General features: G+C 37.4%; 1 protein-coding gene across 3 annotated transcripts in view; it reads right to left on the reverse strand.

Annotated features, from left to right (window-relative positions):
• The window catches only part of TMEM87A (transmembrane protein 87A), a 39,644-nt gene that overhangs the window by 3,662 nt on the left and 22,045 nt on the right, over positions 1-13,937 (reverse strand). For 2 of the 3 annotated variants that reach the window (XM_043471574.1, XM_043471572.1), the window contains exons 11-18: positions 13,292-13,385; positions 12,463-12,534; positions 9,936-10,044; positions 8,962-9,020; positions 8,122-8,225; positions 2,206-2,279; positions 1,819-1,880; positions 175-230 (exon numbers count right to left, since the gene is read on the reverse strand). In XM_043471574.1, the coding sequence (XP_043327509.1) occupies positions 175-230; positions 1,819-1,880; positions 2,206-2,279; positions 8,122-8,225; positions 8,962-9,020; positions 9,936-10,044; positions 12,463-12,534; positions 13,292-13,385 (630 nt within the window). Of the gene's footprint in view, positions 1-174; positions 231-1,818; positions 1,881-2,205; positions 2,280-8,121; positions 8,226-8,961; positions 9,021-9,935; positions 10,045-11,793; positions 11,863-12,462; positions 12,535-13,291; positions 13,386-13,937 lie in introns of all 3 variants that reach the window. The other variant, XM_043471573.1, reaches the window with a different exon arrangement.

Raw genomic sequence — 13,937 nt, forward strand, 5'->3', positions numbered from 1 at the left:
TTTCTAACATCTTTTAATGTTTTTAATACTTTAAATTATTTCCAATAATTTAATTTTTTACTTCCAGAGTTAACCACAAGCATTCTCATTACTATGTTCTTCAGCTCAACTCATTTAAAATAATAAAATACTACTTTGAAAAAGTATTCTTGTGGTAATGATTAAAAAACTTACACATCTGTCACAGAAGAAGGAACATTTTCTTCTACCCACTTTAAATCATCTTCCTGCTGAGAACATATAAATGCCAGATGTTACTAAAATGCACCAAAATATACATCTCAAGTAAAGATCTAAAGAGGTCTCAACTTAATCTTTTGTCACTCTGAATTAGTATATTCACGTAACAGGACTGAAAACACAGAAGTCAAATAATTTAATTTGAAAAACTAAACTATATATATGAAATGTAAAATGGTATCTTATATCCCTAAGTGCTTTCTTTTCAATAGTGTAATACCTAGAGTTCTTACTTCATGTAAGCTTTGAGTCTTAAAAATAAAATAAATTCTAAAGCCCTTTTAAATGTAGAGTGAATGCACAGTTCTGAAGGAAAAAAAAAGCTGACTGAAAAAATCTTGATCTTTTTTCCTTTAAAAAAAAAATTCAAAGTATAGTTGATTTACAATGCTGTGTTAATTTCTGCTATATGGCAAAGTGTTCAGTTATATATATATATATATTCTTTTTCATATTCTCTCCATTATGGTTTATCAGAGGATTTTTTTTTTAAGTTATATTAGAGTATAGTTGAATTTCAATGTTGTGTTAGTTTCAGATGTACAGCAAAGTGAACCAGTGATACATATATCCACTTGTTTTTAGATTCTTTTCCCTTATAGGCCATTGAAGACTAGTAAGTAGAGTTCTCTGTGCTATATAGTAGGTCCTTGCTGTTTATCCATCCTATATATAATAGCTTGCATTTGCTAATCCCAAACTCCCAATCCTTCCCTCCCCCAACCCTTCCAACCATAAGTCTGTTCTCTATGAGTCTTTTCTCTTTCATAGACAGGCTAATTTGTATCATATTTTAGATTCCACATTTAAGTGACATAATATGGTATTTGTCTTTCCCTTTCTGACTTAGTATGGTAATCTGTTCATCCATGTTGCTACAAATCGTGTTATTTCACTCTTTTTTGTGGCTGAGTAGTATTCAATTGCGTATATGTACCACATCATCTTCAGTCATTCATCTGTTGATGAGTATTTAGGTTGTTTCCATGTCTTGGCTACTGTGAATAGTGCTGCTATGGACATGGAGGGGGTGGTGGGTGCCTGTATCTTTTTGAATTAATGGTCCGAAAACATGCCCAAAGGTAAGATCCCTGGATCATACGGCAACTCCTTCAGGAGCCTCCATACTATACTGTTCTCCATAGTGGCTGTACCAATTTACATTCTCAACAACAATGCAGGAGGGTTCACTTTTCTCCACACCCTTTCCAGCATTTGTTATTTGCAGACTTTTTTATGATGGCCATTCTGACCAGTATGAGGTAATATCTCATTGTAGTTCTGAAAAAATCTTGATCTTTACTACAAAAAAGACCACCTTAGGTTATTAATGAGGCTATGACTACACTGATGAAAACCATTACACAGAACCATCAGTATGGCCTGGAACTTTTTTAGGACATAGCAGCAAACCATCTAGTTAAAGATTACTAGGTCCCAGACAGAATCTCTTGCTATCTCTGTTTTAAAAATGTTAATTATACAACAGGTTAAAAAAAAATCACTAAGACCTATACATAACTGCTGAATCCACCAAGGGCTAGAGGACAGGGCAAAAAGAAAAGATGTCATACTTACTGCTTTATTTACTTTACTATTTCCATTTGGTTCTTGTTTAGTACTTCTCATTTTCATTCCTTCTGTAGAAGAAAAAAAAAAAAGTAGATACGGTTAACTACGTCAGTGACCACACTGACAGCAAAAATAGATCCAGAGCTTCATTTTAAGCTTACTGACACTAAATTATACTACAGGTAGGTTTCTTCATCTTTACATTTTTGCTGGAAAGTTCAAAGTAAAATTTTCAGCTCATCTATAGCAAGTAAACTGGACATTTAATGTGCCATTATTCACTGAACATGGTTTCATCTAAAGACTGATACCCTTACTTTTGCTTTCCTTTAACTTTACCAAAACCAGAAAAGAATATTTAAAGCACAAATAAAAGGTGAATTTTATCACTACCAAAGCTTTCTTTCAGCATAGGTTCCTTTTGTTCATCCTCCTCCTCTTCCTCAGACAATGGTGAAAAGGCAAACCTGACAGAACAAAGGTAGAACATAAGGAAAAAATTAGAAAAGGAAAAACATTACTCCACTATCTGGATTTTACAGGACTAATTATTGAAACTTCAATTACAGTCATTCATAATATCAGTTTCAAGAATAACACAACAGTTCCTTCCCTTCAGAAAGCTCTCAACTGCTGCTCTGAACAAGAGAGAAGTAGGACGGTATCATAGTTATGAGTGCAGGCTCAGCCACAGACTACTTGTGGCTTTAGACAAGTTCCCTATTCTTCTCTGTGCCCCAGGTTCCTCATCTGTAGATGGGGATAACCATAGAACATTACTGTAATAAAGAAAGCAGGTAAGTTAATTCAAATAAAGGCTTAGAACAATACTTCACAGTAAGCACTCAATAAATGTTCATTTATTAGCATATGTACCACACAGGGGTAAGCATATAATTCAAAATTTCAGCCTTCAAACTGGTAGTTATGATTTGGGAAGTCTGACTGTGTTGTGTTCCAAGTAATTTATCCCTCCTTTGCAACTTGCAAGAGGTTCAGCAAAGCTTCTACTCTGGATAGGTAATTCTCAGAATGCTTAGCTGTGAACTCATTCTGCACTTTTCATCTTACTGTTGCTTATTATTTTTATTTTCCTGTTTTAAAATCTCCCTTACAAGATAAACTCTTTATAAGCTAGGAATAATAGGGAACACCTATAACCTGTTAAAGGGTAACTAACAAAAATGCACAATCCTGGCAATCCCAAGGCACTCACTAGTACTGAGAATATGCTATGTGCCAGTGTGTTCTTAAAAATTCACCTTGTATACACAGAGAGACCTAGTCTTTGCCCCTGACTAATAGGAGGTGATCTTTATCTCCCTGGCATGTCCTGCCTGATATGAGTGTCACTGGTTACCCACTCTGGCTTTGGCCACAGGATAGTCTAATAATGTGATTTGTGTTAAGCTCTCTGACAGTCAAGAATCCACCTGCAATGCGGGAGACCTAGGTTTGATCCCTGAGTTTGGAAGATCCCCTAGAGGAGGGCATGGCAACCCACTCCAGTATTCTTGCCTGGAGAATCCCCACGAACAGAAGAACCTGGAAGGCTACAGTCCATGGGGTTGCAAAGAGGCGAACACAACTGAGTGACTAAACACAGCACATACTCTGGGGCACACAATATCACTTCCAGTCTCCAGAGGAACCAGCAGCTAAAGATTACAAGCCTGACCTCCAGGCCCCCTTGGAGACTGAAGGTTAGCCACACAGGCAGCAGGCACTCAAACCCCAGCAGTGTCCCACAGGCCCGGGGGAGCTTCCCTCAGTGGGCAGTATCAGCGTGTCCTGTCACTGTCATATACACAGTGCAGCCAGGAGGAAGGAACACCGTCTGTGACTCCATGGGGAGCCGACAACTGGAGAGATGCATTTGGACCCCTCCTGGACTCTGTATTGTAAGTCTCTCCTCCAAGCTGATTTTAATGTTTACCCCTTTTCTGTAATAAACTATAGCCATGAATGCAACAGCTTTCAGTGAGTTCTGAGTCCTTTTAGTGAATTATCAAATCTGAACTGGTTCTGCAAATCCTTGAACTTGCAATTGTGTGTCAAAAGTGGAGACAGTCTTATAGGGACCATTCCCTCAGATTTTGCACCTTGGCTAACTCCAGGTAGCCAGGAACATTTCTTGGTCTTTGTGGAATGTACTTCTGGTTTGAGGGATGGGGGATGGAAAGAGAAGGTAGATAGTTCACAATAAAGTATATACATTTTAGAAGATAATAAGTGCACTGAAAGAAAAAAATGGGGCATAGGGGTACTGGAGGATATAAAAATAAATGTATATAACTGAGCAGGACCCTCTACGATCTTCCTGGGATAATTCCTCCCCACACTACCTCCCTCCTCCCTGGCTCCAAACCCTCTGCTGGCCTTTTGTTTGTAGAAAAACTTTAGCTTCCTAGGCCTTCCCCGAGTTCCAAGGAAAAAATTCAATCAGAGAAATGAGAAAATGCGGAAGCAAAGGAAAACAGTCAAGCAAGACAAAACAATAATATTTCAGCCATTCAACAAAGTCAAAGACACTTAAGTTCCTCCTTATGGGCTACATATAATAGTCTAAGCCACATCCTTTGAGCTGTTTTTCAGATACTGAAACCCCCACCAGGCGGAACTATGTGCTGCCAAAAGTCGATAGATCCCAGACTGGCTGGAACCAGAAGGTTGATGGGTACCGATTCCCAATTATCTCACCTCTAACCAATCAGAAGAATGTCCATGAGCTGATCATGCACCCATACCCCTACCCCCTATCTTTAAAAACCTTTCTCTGCTCTGGAGTAGGAAACGGCAACACACTCCAATATTCTTAGCTAGAAAAATCCCAGAGACAGAGGAGCCTGGCGAGTTAAAAAAAAAACCAAAAACCTTTCTCTGAAAACCACAGGGGAGTTTGGGTCTTTTAGCCTAGCTGCCCGGACTTGTTGCTTGTGTTCTGCAATAAACACTGTACTTTGCTTCACCACAACCCAGGGTCAGCAGATGGGCCTTACTGTGCACAGGCAACAAGCCCAAGTTTGAGTCGGTAAAATGTACAAGGGTATTTAAAACATTCTTATAGCTTATTCCTATTTTTAATGTTCCTGTGCATAAAAGGTATTTATTTATAGTAATATTTACTATTACAGTAATACAGTAATATTTACTATTTATTTACAAGCCATTATTTATTTAGATTGAAGCTGGATTTTTTTAAAGTAACCATAATTTTTATTTTTCTTTTATCAAATATAGATTACAATGTTGTATTAATATCTTCTGTAAAAAAAAAAAAAATATCTTCTGTAAAGAAAAGTGATACAGTTATACATACATATACATCTTTTTTTATATCCTTCTCCATTATAGTTTATTACAGAATATAGAATATAGTACACTGTGCTATTCAATAGGAACTTGCTTATCCATTCTACATATAATAGTTTGCATTCACAGCAGGCCTTTAGAAGGACCTACTTACAATGATGCTCCATGGCTGATGTCCAGTAACTTGGTACTTGAACTGTTCCCTAGGTTAAGGGTGGGCCACTGTACCTAGGCTGTCTGTACAACGCAGTCTATAATAAAATTTGCTTTACTTCTGGGCTTTTGGAATTTTGGTGCATATTAGATATAAAGTGGGGCTTCCCAGGTGCCACTAGTGGTAAAGAACCCACCTGTCAAGGCAGGAGACATAAGAGACACAGGTTCGACCCACGGGTTGGGAAGACCCCCTAGAGGAGGGCATAACAACCTGCTCCAGTATTCTTGCCTGGAGAATCTCATGGACAGAGGAGCCTGACAGGCTACAGTCCATAGGGTTGCACAGAGTAGGATATGACTGAAGACACTTGGCAGGCATGAAGATACAAGGTGCTTACATGGCCAGGCCCCAGTAATAACCTGAGTGCTGAGTCTCTAATGGTCTTCCATGGGCAGAAACATTACTGTATTTTTTGTGTTGGGAAAAGAAGCATGTATGATGTATAAATACTTCCTTAGAGGAGGTGAAGAACATCAGCAAACAAGGATTTTTCTATACTCTGTGTCTCTCTTGCTGATCTCACCATTTTGCTGTAACAAACTTTGCTCTGGGATTTTCCTGGTGGTCCAGTTGTTAAGAATACCCCTGCAAATGCAGGGAACATGGGTTCTGAACACTGTTCTGGGAGGATTCCACATGCTGCAAGGCAACTAAGCCTGTGCTTCCACAACTACTGAACTCACACTCTAGAGCCCACAAGATGCAACTAACTGAGCCTGCACACTCTAGAACCTGTGCTCTTCAACAAAAGAAGCCACCGCAATGAGAAGTCCATGCACCACAACTAGACAAAGTCCTTGTGCAGCAGTGAAGACCCAATGCAGCCAAAAATAAATAACAATTAATCAATTTTTTAAAAAAAGTACAACTGTATACTGAGTCTCATGAGTCCTTTTAAACATATGTGGCCTTGGAAACCCTGGAACACCCGAAGTGGAAATAGTCCAAATGCCTATCAATATGAAACAAGTTAATTAACTGTAGTACATCTGTACCATGTAATATATATAATGCCATCCATGAAAATAGATGGTTTAATTTAAACCAGTTGCCTTGTGCATTCAACAGTGCACTGTTGAGTGAGTAAAAGAAGATTCCACATGTGAACAAGGAATAGAATGTGGAAGAATACATCACATTAGGCTATTAACACTGCAGTTACAGGGAGTGTGCACAATGTACTTTTAAAAAAGGAGAAAGGAAGAGAGGTAAAGCAAACATTTTTTTTAAAAGACTGAAGAAAGAGAAAATTCTTGTGTATAGATATAGCCAGCAAATGAGCAGAAGATCAATAGATCAATTTGTAGAGGCAGGTGGCAGCGAAGACTGAGAAGCTGCCAGAAATGATAAGCGCAGTACACTGGAAGACAAAGCTTCCAAGCTAGTGGCCTGCAGAGTCTGACCCAGAGTATGAGGAGGCAGTCGGCAGGAGGCCCTGGTCTCTGGGCAGCCTCATTAAGAAAGGAGGCAGAGCCACATGGAAGTTTAACACTTCCTGAGCCCAGGTCCCTTCAGCTCAGTGCAGCCACGAGTGCGGAGATAAACGTGACAAGGGAGAACCAAGAGCAATTTCTGCTCCCGGCCAAGTCAGTCAGGGGGGCAGCACCGGCCACATTCATCCACCAGGTGCTGACGTCTACATATCTGGGGAACTGCTGGGTATGCCTAACGTTAGAGAGCTGGTCAAGGGGAACTTTGCTTCCACATTGCAGCTGTTGATGGCGTTTGCTTGTGGGACATATGCTGACCACTGAGATGAAGCCCAGAATCTTCCCCTACTCACTGAGGCCCAGAAGGATAAGTTTTGACACCTATCAGTCGTCAGCCTGGCTGCCAAAGGCAAGTATATCCTACATGCAATACTGTGGAGGCCTGCGTCCTGCAGAACGTGTGGCATCTGGAAGGCCCTGTATGTGGACATGCTTCACATTCCAGCACAACCAGAGGCTGGAGGCTGACATCCAGACACCAGGACCTCAATATCCAAATATAACCATGTTATTTTGAATTCAAATAAATTTCTATATTGACGATAAAAAAAAGAGTATACATACATATATCAATACATAACATGACACAGAAATAAATCTATGAGATGCCTATCTATTAAAAAAAAACTAATGTAAAGCAGGGTCACCAGACCTTTGGTTATACCATTTCAACCTTTTCCTTCTTTGGTGGTACAGTTGTATAATATAAACTCACAATTGTCTAAAGCACAAGAAGAAAGGAGAAAAACAGGAAAACAAAGGTATGGCTAATAACAAAATAAAGACAGCCAACTCCTAAATAATTGAGATTTGCCTACAAATAAAGCAAATTCACATGTTAATTTTTATTCCACAGTCACTTAAGTTCTCATTTTACCCTTTCTGTTGTTACAGTAAGCTGAGCTAACAACTATACAAATTGTTCTTTCCTCCTGGAAAGTAGATAGATGATACTCTCATTACAATTGTCACAATCTACTTCCCTTTTACTTACCCGTACAAATATTAACAGAAGATGTCGGAACTGACAAGGACCTCATATCAATAGGTATCAATTTCCCCCCTCATTATACGAAAAGGAAACTAAGGCTCAGAGAGATGAAGAGAGGCAGCATGTTGAAAATCACAACTCAAATTAATAGTACATGAGCCCAATTTCCTAAACATGGACCCACAAAGTATTACTTCCATTATATGACACAGCCCTAACAGTGTCACTCACTGAACCACGCCTAATTGATAACATATCCATTTAGTGGTTATCAGCTTGAATAAGAAGCGTCCCCAAACCTTTGGTTATTCGCAGATGGTCGCCAGAGAACCATGATGACAAACAGGATCATGGAGAACAGCAACCGCCAGATGGCATCATCCACCCACAGCTCCCGCCAATCCTACCAAAAGGGGAGCAAAAATTTATATATTAATATACCATCTTAACTAGCTGTTTGCAAAGCCCTTTGCATAGAACAAGAACCACATTTATTCATTCAACTTGTATTCACTAAGGGCCTGTTATGTGCTAATAAGCACTGTGCCACGTGCTTAGGAAACAAAGTAAATGAACCTAATTTCTTTCCTTGTAGTGTTTACTACAGAAAAGGCTCTAAGCAGACAGAGTACCTGTCAGAGCTTCATTGTAGCTGAGAATCTTTAGGGAAGGGTTTTTATACAAGGTAAGAGAAAATAACATCAGGTTTTTTTTTTAAATAATTTTCACTTCTATTTATTTAATTTTACCATACTAGAGCTTGCGCTCCCTCCAAAGAAATGTTATTGGCCATATTCTTTGTGCTCAGATCTTAAGGACGTGGTTTTTACTCAGATCAGCATTATTCACACAAACTTAATGTTTAAGACTCTGGATTTCTTGTTTGAGAATCTTTAGTTAAGGCAAGATTGGGTTATGACAGTCTGTGGTTATCATTTATAAAATTCTCTTGAACTACTGGTATATATCATATGTGGTATATATAAAATACTCAGGAGGAAAGAAGTATTCTAACTCCCAGAATGAAGACCTAACCCTAATTTGTTATAAAATGCAAACCTTACCACTGTCATCAACATAATTGTCTGTGTACAACAAACAGTACACTATTCCTAAATGTATGTTGTTTGTTAACTCACCGACTGACAAGTCACTATCCTGAACTTCATGGTTGTCCAGATGATAAACACAATAGACGCTAAGAGGAAACAGAAAAAACAAACGTGGTCAGTGTGAATGCTGGTTTACATCCCCCATTACATCATTCAATTCTGGTTAAGTGGAATCTCACACATCCCTAACCCCCAAACATGATCACTACACTTTCTGCTATTTTACACACTTATACAATACAAAACTACTTAACTACTCGATACAAGGTCCATGATATGTACTCTTGTCAAAAATTTCTGTACTTAAAAGAGTAGATTTGTTTACTATCTGACTACTTCAGTAACCCTGAGAACTGGAAAAGACAGTATTGAAAATATGGCTTTTACCAGCAATATCAATAATTTTTTCCCTTCCTTTACCCTTAATATTGTAAATGTTAATTTTTTGTTAGCCAGTCAAATGGGGGGAAAGGGTTGATAAAATGATTGTAAAACAAACACAACTGTTGGTTCCAGTCATAGGTCAGACCTCACTATACTGGTTACAGGAGCCAAAAGGCAAAAAATAAACCTACTTTGGCTGTGGTCTACCTAATGCCTATATTTTACGCATGCTTAGTAACAGACGTGGAAGGAATATAAAGGCAACATATTCTGACCTAAAACTCTATAGCAAGGAAGTATTAATTAATGTCTTCTAAAATAAATATGAATGCTGTATGGCACTGAAACTAACTTGCCTCAAGAAAAAAGAATGAATACAGGACAGAGATATACCAAGAACTGAAAGTGAATGCAATTATTCTTCATCTATTATACTTAAATGATTCTCAACCTCTTCTGAACCACAGACACCTTGGAGAATAACAAAAGCTAAAGACCCATTTCCCAAGAAAAATGCACAAAACTTTTCTATGTAATTTTAAAGAGTCCACCTGTGATCTCTCGGGTTAAGAATCTCTACTCTAAAAGGATCCCATTTAAAGATCAGGAAGACTTACCTGCCACTGCTAAGATAAGTGTGTTGGTGAAATGTCGATACAAAGAGAGTTTTACGATGTTCCTCCTAAGTTTTAATAGCTTCATTGTTTGAGTCAGGCTAATAAATATGTGTTTGAAGGTCAAGGAAATCAACATTCAGAAAAAAACAATAAGCTAGTAAATTAATTCTCAAGTTTCTCTGAAGATATTATCTTAATGATAAGAGGTCTTACAGCTTGCTTATTCTCAATCTCACAAACACTCCCAGGCCTCAACATGATTAATAAGAAAGTCTTCCTTTTCAATGAGATACTGAAGAGAAGACAGAACCAGGATAAAATGAGAATGGAAAAAGAAAAAAAAAGAAGAGAAAAATTATTAAAAATTGAGAAATTAAGACAGGAAGCAGTTTTCTAGAGAAACAAAAATGAAAAAGAAAATGAAGACAAATGGAAGAAAATGAAAATGAGAAACAGGCAAGGGAATAGGAGTCGGCATTATCTTTTCTCTTCCTCTAACGTTAAGTAGCTCTGTTCTCACTGTCCCAGCTAACCCAGCCTAGGGTCATAAATACTTATGCCTATAACCTTCTACAGTTCTACACCTAGATCCCTCGTGTAACATTAAGAAAACTACCATCCGCAGCTAGATTGACCCTGAATTAAAAGGATGGTACAACTACAATTGGCTGAGTATTCCAGGCAGTTAGCCTCTGAAAGTAATGACTCTCCATTTTCAGAACATTATTCCCAAGGAGAAGTTGCCACAGAAGACAGAAGGGGAACTGATGACTACTAAAGAGGATATCTGCCCTCATATCCAACTTTCAGAATGAGCAGACACAAAAATGAGTGAGCTGGAGCTTGTTCTGTGCTTTGACAAATATCTAGCTGCTACCTAAACACTGGGTTATCTCTCTGTTTGGTCTTGTCCCACTTTCCTCTTCATTCCTCCCTGTATTTACAGAGGTTCACAAAGTACACTTGAAAGATACTGATGTAGGAAAGCCCGATCATTTGAATCAAAAACATTTTAATTTCAAAGATCTTTGATAAATGACAATCTACTCAAATTCATAAACTTATTTTGTTTACATTCAGCCTTTTATACCATTAGTTTATCAAGACAATAATATTGCACGATTATACCTAGAAGCATATACATAAAACCAAGAAAAAAAGAAATCCAAAAACTCAAATCCTTCATTCAATAGGCCAAATCTCTAATAAACAGTATTTAATTTTAAGAAGCAGGAGAAAAAAAATTTGTCTGTTGTGTGCTGGCTGACTTCACCTGCAAATGAATCAAAATTTACTTCAAAGAGTGGAAGCCTTCAGACAATTCCAAGTCACCTTCTGAACAGGGGTTCAAAAACATTTGACCTGTAAGGACTTAAATCTGCTAAACTCATATAGAATTTTAAGAGTCAAATAACCTTATGAAGTCTTGAAACCGTATTTTAAGAATCAAAATTTTTTCATAGTTTTCAAAGCATTTAATAATTCCTAGAGGCTGAAAGAAATGGCAGAGCAGTCAGTCACTCTAACACTAAGTGGGATGGACAAATAAGTCCAAAGTCAAAGTTCATTTTAAAAAAAAGGAGGAGAGGGAGGTGTAAAAAGTAAATAAATAAAAGGAACGCCAGAAGTTTGTATTTTGTGCTCAGACACCGTCACTAATTTCTGATGCAATTTGAAAAATTAAAAACAAACAAGAAAACTGCTTACCTCAGGCCTCAGGTTTTTAAACTGAAAATTCCCTAATCCCAGACTAAGGAGTAATCAACAAATTAAAAAAAAAAAAAATCCTTTACAAAAAGATCCTTTTCTCCAAAAGGAGAAAATGGATGGCCATCAAACTAGCCAATGAGAAGGATATCCACCAGCAAAGGGCAGTGTCTAGGAAAGCCAAGGGGATAAAGGCCAAGGAAGCAAGATCAGTCTGGGCCTGCAGACAAAGAAAAAGAGATGGTGAAAAAAGAGATGTCCAGAGAGGCATAGAGAAGAAATCAGCACATGATTCTGCATTTATATAATCAACTGGAGTGATTTTGCATTTTAACTTAAAGAAAACAAAGTGGAGTAACATGTGGTACCTACATCATTCTTCCCTTCTGATAAACCATCATGCAGAATATACAGCTGTTAGCATTTCACACAACTTGTTGACTACAATCTCAACACAGTGAAATATGCTGCTAACTAATAAGGGACAACCACCACATTAAGATCCACATTAAGAAGTGACTATACCAAAAACGTTATGGCAGTACACGCTCCCATCCCAACCTATCATTTTTCATCATTTTGATTTTGAGTCAAAGACTCTTTTCACATTTAAAATTTTCTGCATCATTTATATACTAATAATTACTGATTTCTAGAATTGTATACAACATATTTTACGAAAAAAGCTCATCTCAAAATAAGATGTAAGGCAAGTAAGTATCTGTCCCCAAAATTATGCTGCTCGTTTTCCTAAGTTTAAGATACTATTTATTCATTCAATCCTAATTACTCAATCACCAGGGCATTATTGAAAGGATATCCATAAAATAATACAGGCATCAATTGCTGAGAGGGCCAGGTTTACTATCAAAGTCAAGGGATACGAAAAATACTACAGTAGTAGGAGAAAGAAAATGAAATTGACAGGGTTAAAGTTGCTGAAAGTCTAAGAAAATTACATACAGAGGACAGTGCAACTTGAAAACCAAATGTGCATCCATAAAGTGTTTCATTTAAGGGGCAATTTGTTGCAAAACTTACTGAGCTCAGTTCAATTGAGAGAAAAGTTTACAGTATTTATCATCTTTAATCTGATAATTGATTAGAGAGAGTAATGAGCTAGGGAGGCCCACTTCTTCAAATTAAACCAGCTCTAACATAAATTTCTTTATCATATATCTCAGTGCTTTGGTTTTCATCCCTGATAAAGGCATAATTATGTAATTCTCAATAATTATATAAAATATAATCAGTTCAATTTTAAGAAACCTCTGAAATTCCAGTCCTGGTTAAGCAAAGAGCACTGTCACTTTAAAACAAAAATTAGATTAACCAGAAAATGCTTGTCACTTATGCAAGAATGGAGCCCACTGCTCCATTGTTGCTTTCCACTGAGGAACTAGTAAATAAGCAATAATTTGGGGACAGGTGGGAAAGCATTCACTCCTCATCACACATTAAATTTATAAAGCTCTAAGAGATTAAAAAGAAAAATAAATTATACATACGTTTTGGAAACAAGAGCCCAAAGGTGACTTAGAGGAAAACAGTAAAGAAGCCCACAGACACTTCTAATTAACTTCAAGACAAAAACAAAATGATCACAAAATGGAGAAGGACCACAAAAACTCAGATTAAGCAGTACTGACCCCAGTAACTCTGAGGACCCCTTCCATGCCAGAGAACAAAAGATAAAGGGCCCCTGCTACCACAACCTTGTGAAGAGTGACTCCAAGGCGAGGCCTAAAGAGGAAGAAAAGAGATAGCTGAGTACAAATGCAACAAACCCCAGGACAAGTTAAGTAACAGAAACTCATGTTGACTAACACAGGCTAACAACTTAACAGAGATAAGCCAGACATACTTGATCTACCTGAAAAAAAAACTCAAATAGATGTATGGTTTTAAATCAAGACAGTAAACACTAGAACTTGAGATCCAATCCCTTACTACTAAATTTTTCAAAACCTTTTTATTACAGAGAATCCTGAAATATATTCAATAGTAAAATGAACCCCTATAAACCCATTATCCAGTCCCAAAAGCCATCAACCTACAACTACTCCTGCCTCATGCACATCTCATCCACTTTTCACCCCCCATATTATCCTGATACAATTCCTAGACATCTTATCTTTTATATATATATATTTCTGTATATTTTAAATAGATATGGACTTTGAGAAAACATAACTACAATATCATTATCAAATCTAAAAATTTTAACAGTTCTTTAATACAGTCAAAATCTTATTAAAACTCATTAAATAGCCTGTTATTATGCTCAAAATTCAA

This window comes from Cervus canadensis, chromosome 6 (genome assembly GCF_019320065.1).
Source record: "Cervus canadensis isolate Bull #8, Minnesota chromosome 6, ASM1932006v1, whole genome shotgun sequence".
Classification (NCBI taxonomy): domain Eukaryota; kingdom Metazoa; phylum Chordata; class Mammalia; order Artiodactyla; family Cervidae; genus Cervus; species Cervus canadensis.